Source organism: Epinephelus lanceolatus, chromosome 20, assembly GCF_041903045.1.
Source record: "Epinephelus lanceolatus isolate andai-2023 chromosome 20, ASM4190304v1, whole genome shotgun sequence".
Lineage (NCBI taxonomy): Eukaryota > Metazoa > Chordata > Actinopteri > Perciformes > Serranidae > Epinephelus > Epinephelus lanceolatus.
Genome location: NC_135753.1, coordinates 11,430,835 through 11,445,352, shown reverse-complemented (window position 1 = coordinate 11,445,352; position 14,518 = coordinate 11,430,835). Strand labels below are relative to the sequence as shown.

Genomic DNA, 14,518 nt, shown 5'->3' with positions numbered 1-14,518 from the left:
ACTTTTGAGAGAATCACATTGCAAGAGTGGGGAATATTTTTAAATGTCTGGTATTTAGGTTAGAAATCTAGTGTTTTAGAAGTTTAATTTGCCCTATGCACTCAAAATAGACCCGTCCCAACTTGTCACAGTGTTTAAGTTGCTTTTCCGCTCGCTCCACAGGGGTACCTATTTGTCCTGAAGGACTCAGCAGGAGCAATTACTTCCAACAAACACCCATCAGGATTACAAGGTCGGTAATTTATTATATTAAAACATAATATCAATACAGATGAAGCGTGCCTCTTGGACATTTTGGCTACCCTTGTGTCTCAACATATCATTGCTGTCCAGTGGAAACCTTGTATCTCCCAGTGGGGAGACCGGGGGGGGGGGGGGGGGGGGGGGGGGAATGCTGTTGCTGCTGCTCTCCTGGCTTTAGGTTTTCCATGTAGGCACATGGAAGGGCAGGGAGGTTTGCCTCACTGCCTCAGGCTCTCCTCATTTGCATGTGGAAGGGCGGACAGGTGGAAGAGTCTTTCTGCGTTGGCCCGAGGAAAGGCAGAGGGGCCCCAGAACAGAGCCATACCACCATATATAATACTGCAAATGGAATAAAGTTTTCTTTGCAACCCCATGTTACAATGGCCACTTTTACAGCAGAAAAACAACAACAACAACAACAACAAAAAACATGATTACAGCCAAAAAAACAGTTTTGGTCTCGAGCTGATTTCTCCCTGCGGTGTAAATGTTTACATAACGCCAGCATTTACATCTTATTAAGGCTTAAAGTTATGTAAAATTAAGGGCTGACTGCTTTGATTGTCCTCAGTTTCTCAGTGAGATCCATCCCTCACTCCTCCACAGCGCCAGCCTCTCAGCCAAATATGGTCACTTCTGGCTCCAAAAAAACAAGATGGCAACAGCCAAAATGCCAGACTTGAGGCTTAAAACTGGGAGTCCATAAAACCAATGGGTTATGTCAGGTAAACAGTGACAAGGTGATTTCATCTGACTTCTAAATAAACAAACTCAATAATTAAAGTTGCTGTTTGAGAAGCTGACCCCTACTAGAACAGCAAACTTTCGGTTGCTGCCGTTACGGAGGTCAGACCCAACACTGGTGCTGGCCAACAGCTTGCTGTGATGCCTGGCAGTAGTTAAATTCAAGTTGCTACAGTAGCTACTGGGTTGCCCTCGCTATCTTGCTAGCTAGTCAATTGTTGTCTCATTTGTTGTCTGATAAATATATATATATATATATATATATATATATATATATAGAGAGAGAGAGAGAGAGAGAGATTTTGGGCAATAACAGGGAAGATCTTTGTGTTTTTAATGTCATTTTGTGTATCTGTACGGTGTCCTTGAGTGCCAAGAAAGGCACCTTCAAATAAAATTGATTATTATTATTATAAAACTGAGAGCACATGTAGTTGATGAAAATGTAATGCAATGCATGCACTGCCTTAGATGTGACCACTTCAATCAATGACAGACAAAACATGTATCACGAGTCCATTTGAGCTTTTTTTTGTTGAAATATTAATAATACATGACATGTGCGAATAGTTTTTTTTGTTTGTTTGTTTTCATTTCCTGAAAAGGAACGGTCCTGAACTCACAAGGATTCTATCTGACAGCAAAAATATTTATTATTGATTGTGGCTTTACTGATGCAACCTATGGGTCCTTATGGGTCAAAAACACACTCCCAAATTAATGTACCATGTGCAACAAATGCATATTCCTTAAACTTGCAAACCTTAGAAGATTCTAACAAAAATATAATGCTACTTCTGTAAGAAGAAAGACCACAGAAATTTACAGCCTTTATAAAACTTGGGCCAAACCCAACAAAATCTGAGCGCTCACATAGTTATAATGAACTTTGTAACCTCTAAGTTGATGATAACACAATGCAGTGCACTTACTGCCTTTCTAATCAGCGACAGACAAAATGAGTATCTTGACATTTACTGATCATAAACCTTGGAACTGCATTTGAGCTTTATTTTGCATGTATATTAATAATATAATGACACATAAAAGTATCTGACAATACAAACTTTGACAATGCACTGTTCTAATAATTCAAAGAACAAGATTTTTTCTTTTCCTGAAAAGCCGATACTGTACAGTTGTTTTAATATTTGTGGCCATGGCTGACATATTTTACATTTTACTGTTCATAATTACATGAATCGCCTCATATCAACCTACCATACAGAATGCAGAGCAGGAAGCAATAGTAGCAAAGAATGACTGTACCACTGTGGCCAGCTTGTTGTTGGTTAACAAGTGATTTTTCAGTATTAGCTTCTATTAGCTTTCGCTCAAGTTCACACTGTGATTCACTCACACAACATATGGCAAAACAGCAAGAGATGTTTTGCAGGCAATAGCGGAGGTGTGTATCTCAGAAATACCCCAGAGAAATAAAGTGACAAAAATAAGAAACACATTTAACACATGTTTTTGACAACATATACAACATAGTCACACCTAAAATGAGATGCCAAAATAACAGTCCTCAAATAGTTGGGATAGAAATTCTGTCATCACAGCTCCAGCTTTTATACCAAGCCCACTTTCAGTGTGGCATTTTCAATTTTCAAGTAGGTAAATATGTTTGGACCCCATGGGGAATGAGAGCTTTTGCAGAAGATGGCAATTCATATAATTAAAAGAAAAATGATTAATAATCAAGCAAATATTTAGTCATCTCCCTAAACAAATACCATCACTTCCACTTCTTGGGAGTGTTCAGCAGCTGTCCTCAGAGCCACTCTACTGTGTTAATGAGTAAAAAAGAAGCAAACTACTGCTGAATAAACTTGTTTGCAAAATGATAATGTATTGTCCTTTGGGAGATATGGGTCTGTGGATCTGTGTTGCAGTCAATCTTTGCTTTGTTTGATTGATCTGCCCCTCAGGAGTGGAGGTGGGCAGGAGGTGAGGGATGTCTCTAAGTGCCACTTACATGAATGCAGCAAACCTTGCCTCTGTAACTCAATGTAGCTGAAGTAGGCAAGGGGAGGCTTGTGGTGGGAAGCAACTGGACCAAGGGCTAAACAGACTTATCTCCTATTATCACATTGATTTTTTTGATCTCTCTCGCGCTCCCTTCCTCTCCGTTTTCGTGCCTCTCTGTGGCTCAGAGACTCATCCGGAGTGCTGTGAACTCCTCCTCTCAGTGGGCAACCGTGAGATCTTCTGGCTGAGAGCTTTTAAAAGCCCTGTGATTGCAGACCAACCCGGCGCTAGGTATTCACCTGAGACTGAGATGGTTGCCATAGTAACACCCACTGTTGGCCCTGCGCTGGCACAAAATAATGCACGCAGGAGGGGGAAAGAGGGAGCGCCAGAGCGGGTAATCCATTTGACAACACAATGCGCAAACATGCCAAAACCTCTATGACTCTTGTGTTTCCTGAGACCCGACTCAGAGTAGATCCCGGTGGCATTTGGATCTCCAGATGTCTACCACACCCAGTTGACAGAGCACATACTTTCATTGCACCTCCAAGGTATGAGGAAATCAGTACGGCTTATTGGATCTTGCTATGTGAGCAATGAGACTGGAGCCCTGCCCTGAAGGCAGAGTGCAAAACTCATAAGAAATGCAAACAAACATATTGATCACTTTAATTACCTTCATTGTCCTTCAGTGTGAAGTTAGGATTAACTGGTAGCTGGCTCGGCAAAGCAAAGGAGAACCGCTGTCCATTGGCAAAGTCATCCTTATCCACTGCTGTGACAGTCTGGATCACCTGTTGTCCAGAAGATGCAGGGTAAATTACTTTCCAAAGACAACATGTTTAATTAGCCACTGGACCGATTACAATCATTTTTCACTCTAATTGCATGCAGGACAAGGAGCTGATTCAGTTTGTGATGCATGTCTCATGATTTGTTGATCCTAATTGGTCAGAGTCAGAGTTCCTTTGACCTACAGCCAACTGGTCTTGTAACATTTTCTCCTATACCTGTATGCTGCCTGAAAAAGGAATCGCTGGTTTGCAACGCTATGATTTCAGCAAATTTGGCTGGCGCCGAGGGGGAGCTGGCATCTCACAATGACAGGGCTGCTCTTAGGGCAACCTCACTGCCACTTTTGTCAGCTTGTTACCCTTAATTGGTAAAAGACACAGTGAGAGCGGGGAGAGAGCCGGCCTTGAGAGAAAAACGACCTGATAGCCCCTGTCACCAAGGGGAGTTCTTATCTTCAATGTGAGATTTGGGGTGCTGTTGTACTCCTGGTATACTTGCACAAGCCTCTGTCCTTAACTGAGCAGTATTAGGATGTATTTTTTTGTGTGCCTGAGTTTACTTATGTGGATGTCATGGTTGACAGGGTGCCACTGGTGGGAGATTTTGGCTGGGAAGAGCAGGGTTTTCGTTTCTTGTGTTAATAGCTCCAAAGTTAAGTTGTAATGATTTTGTGAAAAAGCAGCTAACTGCCACTTGATTACTCTTAAAAATCACGATAATGGGATGTCTGAAAACCAGAGGAAGCAATACAATTGGCTGTTATCTTGTAAATACCTGCCTGAGGAAAGAGGACTCCTTGGTTAGTTTCTGAGTGGGTGGAAAGTTGTTCTCCATAATGCCATTGGTTTAGAGCATCATGACAGTCTAATGTGTCCCTGCTCTCATTTGAATTCCTTCAGAACTCTGTGAGCTTGTCTAAATAAAGGTCTGGCTAAGAGTACTTCAGTGTATATCTAATACAGTCATTAAGGTCCCAAATTGTTGAGCAGCACAGTGCTCCAATTATTGAGTTGACACAATTACTGTTACTGTCTCACTGTTAGCACATCCCATTTTTTTCTACCACTACACTATCCAGATCCAAAAATTAGACCCTTAATCAGTTCAGTTTGTTATTTATTAGTCGACACATAGTAGCACCTGCTCTTGTTAATGCCATTTGCAAATCTTGAACCTTGATTTCCGATTTGAGAATTGTCCCCGCCAACTTTGGCTTAAATCAAAATGATTGTGAACAATAACACCCCTACCAGTAACATAAGGTTACAATTTTACTCCTTGTATCACTGAAGCTATATTTATGAGGAAATCTGTTTTCCATAAGGGGTGATGATGTGTGATATTTTTTTTATCAGAGCTTCTGGGTGTATGTTATTGTACCTTACAGTTATCACAAGGCCACCAACTATAGGCAAAGATAAGACGTGTTAAAATTGTCATCAGGTGTTTGACATCATTTTAATAAATGGATAGGTCAGTTTTTACTGCTGTAATATTGTTATAGTTGCCTTCAGCACTGATTTACAGGCCTGGTTGGTATTTAAAATATGGCAGTTATTAAAATTATGAAGTTTTTTTTTTTTTTTTCTTCATGACAACCAATTCTCTGTAAAGTGGTGAAAAACACGGCTGACATACACGGTTTCAAAATCAGCCCAGTTGCCAGAAGAAAATTGACATGGTATATTTTTGCAAACCACAAATATGTTACATTTGTATGCTTCTTACATATTTAATTGATTGCAGTAATATCTCTGCACTACTTGTATTGCTCTTATTTATTTTCATTTTGTGTTATCGCTTTTATTCTATACTTATCCTTTTGCACTGTGTGCGTCGTGGGTCAGTTCAGAGTGAAACGTTGTTTCTATTCTCTATATGGCTGTAAATAACTGTAAATTGACAATAAAGCCTCTTGAATCTTAAATATCAACGTTGGGGTGGTGAATGGTGTGTCACCTAGGCGAGACACCCAAGAAGGTGAAGAAGACCAACAATAACAAAACCAGTTGTTTTTTAGCAACCAGGGATAGTGTCCTGAAGAGCAATTGTTTTTTACTGAGACATCAACGGCTTCTCCAGCCAACATTGTGCCACCATAACTGCTTGTTTTTTTTAAGCCCCAAAATGATCTTTTCTAACCATAACCATGTGTTGTGCTTAAAGCTACCCACACATTAACTACAACGATGTTAAAACACAAAGTTTCAACATATCCACTATGTGCACTAATGTAATGTGTCAGCGGTTTGCAGAAAAGTACAATGCCAACATTTTTCTGGGTTGTATTTTATTTGCATCAAAAATGTTTTGAGAATATTTGCAAAACTCAAATTCATCTCGGTTCATTTTTAGCATAAGGTGCAGTATTTTCAATATTAAATTTTGAAGTAATCAAAATGTATTCAGATTAGACTGCCTTCTTTTACTAATTATAAAAATAAAGATGTAACTGACTAAATTTAAAAGTAATCTGATCCAACTATGCCAGAGATTTAACTCTTAACGAGAACTTGGTGTCCTGTTACAATTTTGATGGACAACTGTCAGCCAATCAGAAATGAATGTCTGTGGTATGAAAATTGAAATGCAAACAGATTCTAAAGCATTAATGAGCAGCTCTATTATTTCACATATGTTGTCATTTGTGGTGGAGTGCTACTGTCTCATTCAACACATTATTATTCTTCCCACTTAATCCCCTGGGCCAAGAGCCCTGAGGCTGTAATGCAACCTTAATTCAAATTTAATGCAAACCTTAATTCAAACTTTTCTTCCACTCGCTTGAAACTATTAAAAATGTATTTAGTTGTGTCTTCCCGGTCTTTACTCCATCATCCTTTGCTGAACCGCCCTTTCAGCCATTTCCATGCTGCTGATTGCTCTATATCTCAAAAACCTTCTTAATTCAAATGAATCAAAGACTACTGAGAGCAAATTGGAATGAGCTTCGATTTAGAGCTGTCATGGTTTGCTGCTGAGATACTCATTTTGAATGAGGGATGATTAAGCAGCTCTCTCCAATGCCTTTACAGTTTCTTACTGCTCAGCTCTCAGTGAGCAACCCAAACTGCTGAGGGAAACAATAGTTCAGTGCAGAATGCATGCAGTCAGGGAGGCGACTGGAGATAATGCACAACTCTCAACACATTCTGTGTGTCAGTGGCGTAGAAAGATTTGAATACGTGAGGCGATAGAGGGAGAAAAATAGAACAGAGATAGGTGTTGCAGATTTTTCTAGGTGAATCCTAGATGCTCACCTGTCCCGGCCTTGAGCTCTCACACACAATGACCTCCTCGTCTGTAGCTATTTCTGGTGGATTGTCGTTCACATCCAGCACCTGGACGGTAACAGGAACATGGCTGAGGAGGCTGGGGTTGTCTGCGGCAGAGAGAGAACGAGTGACAAAGAAGATGAAAGTCAAATGTAAGCTTTAATAACAAAGTAGAGTGTCAACACTGTAATTTTAAACTAGGACACACTGTGCTCGTCTTGTTAGACTGCTTATGGGTTTTGTCTCAGGCTTTGCAGCTATAAAAGCACTAAGGGATGCAACGTTGCAGAGGGCAATTTTGTATATTAAAGCACATCTGATCGTCGTTGTGCAGTATTTTCTTGTCCCAGCAGGTGTGCTTGGGTGTGATGCATTATTTGCCCCTTGCGCTGAATGAGAAACTCTCGTAGCATGTTAATCACATGCCTTACCTCCTCTCATTTTAATATCAAGTGTTGGCCACCTATGCCACTGAAATACATGAAAATAATTTGAAATACATGATTTAACACTTAGAGGGTGACTTAGATAATAATTTTTTTTGTGTTTTTAACTTTGGAGAAACAGTAAGACCTTTTTTGTTTAACCAGACACAGACTTGACATTGCTATCGCCAAACCCACCAGACTGCGTCTTAATAAACAGTTATTTTATTATCATCAAACACACATCATTTGAAGTCAACACAAACAAAATAAAAGTCACGGAAGCTGTCTCGGTTCGTCTCTCCATGCTTCCAACTATTGCCACCTCTGGTTTTGTTAAAATACACCCTTAATTCATCCAGTTAGATGTGAAAATGTGCTGACTCTATCTATGCTAAAATTACTATTTATTTAAATGGAGTCTGGTAAGGTTGGTAATGGCAGTTTCGAGGCCGTTTCTGGGTAATCACAAAGGATCTTCCTCTTTACAGAAAGGTACATCTCTGTAGAGATCCTTTCTGTGAGTTGCCAAGCACTCAGAGTAACAATCTGAGCCTGTCAGTGACAGAAACAAGCACTATGAGTGGACATACATACACTCACATGTGGACATACCCCAAGTGGTTACATGCAGCCTGTTTCTGTGCTGCTGGCTGCACCACTCTCACTCAATACTAGACCAGTTTAAAAAATGGTTGTTCCCATTAGTCACTTAGACACAGAAACATGGGAAAATAGGGTCCACTTTGAAAAATACCAGTTTTGAAGATTTTTATTGCAGTATGTGCATTGAGGTGGACACAGATAGCCATACAGCACGGCAGCGCCATAAGTGCAGAAATGTCAAGATAAAGTGCTCCTAAAAGGTGGGACAATCATGTTTAGTTTTTAGTACTTAGAAGGCCCATATGAAACAACAACAATACTGAGCAAAGATCTTATTTATTCTCTCGGGAACTGCCCATTGGTCCGGCAGCCCATTGGTCCGACATTCCATTGTTCCGACCATACTGAACTCATTGTTCCGAAGTTCCGTTGTTCTGAAATCATCATGATGCCTTGTGGTTAAGGTCTGGTTAGGTTTAGGCACAAAAACCACTTGGTTAGGGTCAGGAAAAGATCATGGTGTGGGTTAAAATGAAAAAGAAAGTCACAAACTCATAAGCCATGAGCCTGCTTCGCCTCAAGACTTTCCCAGCTGAACCAGAGCCGGTCGTGGCGCATCATCAAGGCAGAAATACGCCCGCCGGGAGCTGTTCAGCACCGCGGACCGTCAGACTAATGGGATGTCGGACCAATGGGCTGTCGGACCAATGACATGGACCCATTCTCTCAATATTGGGAGATTAAAGGGCCAATGTGTAAAATGGGTTGAAAACAGTGACATCAGTGGCCTCGTAGGGACAAAAAGCCTTGCGCACGAGTTTTTCAGGAGTAGGTCTATCTAGTGACGAGGTGAATATTTATTTAGAAATCTAAACCATGTTACGATATTGTAATGAATCCCTCACGAGCAGGAGACCAGAGGAGCGTTCGGGAAAAAGGCCAGTTTATTTGAGCACTCCAAAAACTCTGGTAACACTCCAGGGGGTAAAAGACTGCGTCCCAAACTCTGACTCTTCTAGCGTAACAGACACACTTCATACACACATTCTCGTTTACCATTCCGAGTGGGGACCCCCCTCCCCTCTCTGCTCCGCCAATCTCCAGCCCGTACACTGACTGACAGCGTAGCCGGTAAACAGTGCTCAGCTGTTTATTTAGCCTAGCAATATCTCTGGACTATAGTAGCTGCAATGGACGACTATGAATGCGATTTTGAAGAGTTTCTTGTAGCGGACACAGACCCAGAGCCATACCTGTTTGAGCCGGAGCATACAGATGAGGAACTCCATGTGTTTGATGCTGAGCGGGCGAGAAGAAAGGCTGAATGCACAGAATGGGATTCGATGCTACCATCGTTGGGGAGATATATCATCAGGAGGAAAAGCGCCGCAGAGAGTGCATCACAAGGAGAGAAGTTGCGTCTTCTTTTACTCGCAGATGACGGTTCGGGTTCATTCTCTCCTGTTGCGTGGTAAGTGTGGTCCATTCACAAACTTTATAACTAAAGAAACTTTTCACTACTCTCTATTGACAAACTACCAACACTCTCTGCTGTTTCCTCCTCCTTCTTCCTTCCTTCTGCTGTCTTCGTTGGTTCATTTATACACGTGAAACGCGTTCTCTGGCTGGCTGGATTGTCCGCTCGGGCTGCCTTACATACATGGCGGTGCAAGATGGCGACCTCTCTAAAGCAAGGCCCTTGCTATTGTTGGGAATAGAATGATGTTATGTGTTTTACTATAAGTTGTGTTTCACTATATAAGTTTTAGATGTGTGAACAATGAGAATACTGAGATGATTTCAGCTGATCTGAATGTGTTTGCTTTGCAGAAGTGGAGAAGTACAGGAGAGGAAGAGACATGAAGTCTGAGGGGCACATACCGCAATGCTTAGATAATTAGTTTCATATATGGTTAAAAGAATAGAAAGTGATATACAGATAGTAAGGTACAGCACGTGTAGGGAGTTGTGCTGTTCTCTTGTCTTTCAAAACAGGAACCACGCCCCCACCGCCAGCGGGAAGGAGTCAGATTAACACGAGGCAGGGGCGTGGTGTGGTGAAGGAGGAAGTGGAACTGCCAATGAGAAGAGGACAACGCCTTGCGTGCACAATGACACTCTGTTACGCTCAAATATACTGGGTCAGGGAAAGGACAGGAGGTCAGACTTCGTGAACTGACACACCTTTGTTGTTCGTCAGGGACATGAAGTTGAGACCCAGAGCTCTGTAATTTTATTCCTTTACTGCTTAATAAACTACATTAACTGAGACCGAATATCTTCTCCTTTTGCTTCATTAAAGAACACGCAGGACTGAGCTCACACATAGCACATTGGAGAGTAGGATGAGACTATTAGTCCATCACTATATATATATATATATATATATATATATATATATATGTAAAAAAGCATAATTATAAGGCTACCAAAACCAAACGAATTTTATTTTATAGCGATTATACACTTGTATAAACATATTAATGGGTAGAATATTCAGATTCAGATTCAGATTGACAATAAACCATGCCAAATATTACACATTGGCCCTTTAAGCTAGTTTTTTTCCTCAGAACACATAGCCTAAAAACACTTGGAGTGGTAAAAGTTTCCCATGATTGTTCTCTCGTTGCGGAAATAACACTGAAGTGCACTAGAGCAAGGCATTTAACCCTCTACCATATTTGCCAACCCTTCCAATTTTCCCAGGTGAATCCTGTTTTTTATCTCCCTCTCCTAGTCACCTCCCAGGGTCACAATTCTCCCATATTTCTCCCAGTTTATGACAAAATGTAACACTATGTTTTCCATTTTGCTTTCATATCCTGTTTCTGGCACTGAACAACCCTAAATACCATTGTTTCCACCTTAAAGAAGAAATCCGGTATTTTGCACTTTGAGCCCCATTTCTGGGTTGTTTATGATGAAACAGAGTGGTTAAGACCAAAAAAGTGACGACTGCTCATTTTCGGAGAATTTGGCTTTCCCCTGCCTGACTTAACACTGCTGCCTATGACCATGTGTCAACCTGTCCTAAAACCACCTAAATGTTCATTTTCAAAGCCATGAAACTCACCGAGTGGTCAGTGGTGTTCGTTGATGTTCTGACATGAAAATCGCAGCAAACTGTGGTTTCCGTGATGATTTATTTGACATTTTGTCTACCCCATTGGTTTTCTATAGAAGCCTCATTGTCCGTAGGTAGTAGCTGCTGCATCTTAGTCTCTAGCGTATATCTCTAATACATTCATTAAGGTCTAAATACCAAATTGCTGAGCAGGACTGTGCTGTAATAATTGAGTTGACACAATGCCTTCCCTTGCTGTTAGCACATCTCAGTTTTTTCTAACATCACACTCTCCAGATCCAAAAACCAGACCCTTAATCAGTTCATTTTGGCACATATTAGCACCTGCTCTTGTCAACAGCATCTGCAAATCTTGAGCCTTCACTTTGAACCTTGTGCAAATTTCAGATGTCTTGGAAAGGCTCTGCTTTCCGTATGGGAACTTCTAAAGGTTTCTGTTAAATGGGGTCATGAGGTGCAGTGAAATAAATGACTGGATAAAAACTGATGAATATGAGTTATGCTAGAGATTAATGCAAGTTCACACCAGAATTCCAGAGAATTCTGTATTCCTTCCTGAGAATTAAAAGTGAAATTAAAAGAATTAAACACAAAATTGCTGTTGCAGTGTACTTATTTTGTTTTCTTCATTCTTTAGAAGTTACCAGCATGCAGATAACAAAGTCTCTGAAACTTAACTTTTTCAGATAAGGACCCCCAGAGCCCACACTTTTGTTCAGAAATCCACCTTATTTTTGATGTCTCGAGGGTCAAGAGCACATTTATAGAGCACATTCCATACAACAAGTGTGAACTCAATGTGCTTAAGATACATTATACATGACAAACGTAAAATATCATATAAGATAACTAAGTATTACATTTATAATAACCAGGGGAACTGCCCATTGGTCCGACATCCCATTGTTCCGACCATATTAGACCCATTGTTCCGAAGTCCCGTTCTTCCGAAATCATCATGATGCCCTGTGGTTAAGGTCTGGTTAGGTTTAGGCACAAAAACCACTTGGTTAGGGTCAGGAAAAGATCATGGTGTGGGTTAAAATTAAAAAGAAAGTGGCAAACACATAAGCTGTGAGCCTGCTTCGCCTCAAGCCTTTCCCAGCTGACCCAGAGCCGGTCACGGCGCACCATCAAGGTAGAAATACGCCCGCCGGGAGCCGTTCAGCACCACGGACCGTCGGACTAATGGGATGTCGGACCAATGGGCTGTCGGACCAATGACATGGACACATAACCAGCAGGACATGATAAAACAAAGAAAACAGTAGGGTACTATTATTATCATTATTCTTAAAAAGGGGAGATAATAACAATAATAATACTAATTCCTAAAATAAATAAAAATACACTTTGAAACCTAACTAAAAGCTTGCGATACATTTTAATTTGCTAAAAGAGAACAGTTGCAGCACACTATAGTTCAATTAGAGTTAGATTCAGTTAGATTCAGTGATCTAAGAGATCTCTCTCGTGTGTACTCTATGAGCATGTCAGCAACATAGGAAGGAGCTAAACCATTAAAACATTTAAAACAGTAAGGAGTATTTCAAAATCAATTCTTTGTTTTATTGGGAACCAGTCAAGAGAATATAAAATAGGAGTTATGTGGTCAGACCTTTTTGTTTTTGTTGAAACTCTGCCCTCAAGCCATGAGGTACTTCAGTCCCCAGGAGAGAAAAACTGGTTTCACTGGGTAGCTTCCAGGTGTGAGTTTCTTTTACAGTAATACAGTACAGAGTGTGTAGCCTTACAATGCAGAAAAATAGCATGCCTGCTCAGCAAAAACTTCCTTGGATAGGAGAAAGTCACGCAGGTGTGACAGTCTATTAAATTAACATTTCAAGATTTTTATTTACTGTGGGCATAAAGGTTTCCATGCATGGTGTATTTTCCAATGCCTTAGTCATGTCTGACATTACACCTACTGTATCATAAGAAAGCTGTTTGGGCTTTAAGATGTTGCAGCAATCTGTGCAGGGTGCTTTGTGTCCATGACACTGTGCGTCCTTGCTCATTCCGAGTGGTCAAAATTTATCATTCTGCCTTTTGACAGTGTCTTGGCATGTAACTGTATCCTTGAATACCAAGGAGAGGTGAGGAGATAAAGAAACATTAGCATGCAGCACCTCTGTCGGTCGGCGAGAGATTTGCCTAATTGTGATTACAAATTACCCAAGTTACCTGATAGCAATTCCTGAAGTTAGCAGGGCCTGCATTGATTTAATTAATTTTCAATGTAGGAAAGGACATTGAAACAATTGAGACTAATTTGATTTTGTAGTCAATTATAAGAAAAATACACTCTAACCTATCTGAATACATTCTAATCAATATGCAAATGATCTCCTTCCTCCTTGTTTTCTACAGACTTTAATTGTTAATTTCACTATTAACTCATCTGGTATTGGGCTGTGTTTAAATACTGTAAGTGATTGTGATATTGCTGTTAATAATGCTATTAAAATATCTTGCTGCTCTGAAAAATTGGGTGGATATAGGGATTAAACAGCGCAACGAAGTGCACCATTGTGCCCAGGGATGGATATTTAAGAATTTCCTGTAATAATGTGAATATCTGAAGTGAGATATTTTCACAGCATAACCCAAATAAATAAAGTATATTACTCTTTAAGTCAAACAAAGACATTCTGTGACAAAGACATGAGCCTTGCTGGTCTTCAGTCAAGAGAATAAGCAGAATACAAGCACTCATTTGGACTGGGCTGTGTACAGTCTCTACACTGTGATCCTGAAATACAATTTAGGAGACTAGTTAGAGTTAGAGGAATGATCAAAGAGAAAGTAGTGACACTGAACTGGTTAGCTGAATAGCTGCAGGCGACAGCTGCTTATTGCAGTTTTTGTGAACCCTTACAGCTCTTGTTGTTGTGCATTTTTTTCTCCTAATGTGTGTTTCTTAGAACTGTGGAGTGATTGTTAGGCTAAGACTAAGAGCACAGCTGCGGTGGATGTGTGTCCGTTAACGTGCATCCCGGTGAAGTGTCTTTGATCAAAACACTGAAGTGAATATCAGAAGAGAATCTGTTCAGCGCCCAAATGGTGCTGCTACTTTTATTCTGTAGGTAAAGGGAGAGTGTGCGGCGCAGATTCATATAGTCGTCTCTTTTTATGAAACGTTCCTTTTATTGCTATTGATTTTGACTCCAATTTTACACGCTATGATTTTGAACCTGGACTGCTCTCTGACTATATGATCCCCTCAGGGTGTCTCGTTATCTAGCAGCCTGTGGATAGAACTATAGTACCTATCATTATTATTTTTCTTTTAATTTCTATTCTTTCAATCATGTCCCTGTGGCACGAAGCTCACCCATGATTTCAATGCAATTCTGGTAACGATT

The 14,518-nt window shown here is 40.5% G+C and overlaps 1 protein-coding gene across 1 annotated transcript in view; it reads right to left on the bottom strand.

The window, feature by feature from the left end:
- LOC117264879 (cadherin-18) overlaps positions 1–14,518 on the bottom strand; it is a 129,573-nt gene that overhangs the window by 22,024 nt on the left and 93,031 nt on the right. The window contains exons 9-10 of the mRNA XM_078162634.1: positions 7,020–7,141; positions 3,641–3,758 (exon numbers count right to left, since the gene is read on the bottom strand). Of these exons, the coding sequence (XP_078018760.1) occupies positions 3,641–3,758; positions 7,020–7,141 (240 nt within the window). The remainder of the gene's footprint in view (positions 1–3,640; positions 3,759–7,019; positions 7,142–14,518) is intronic.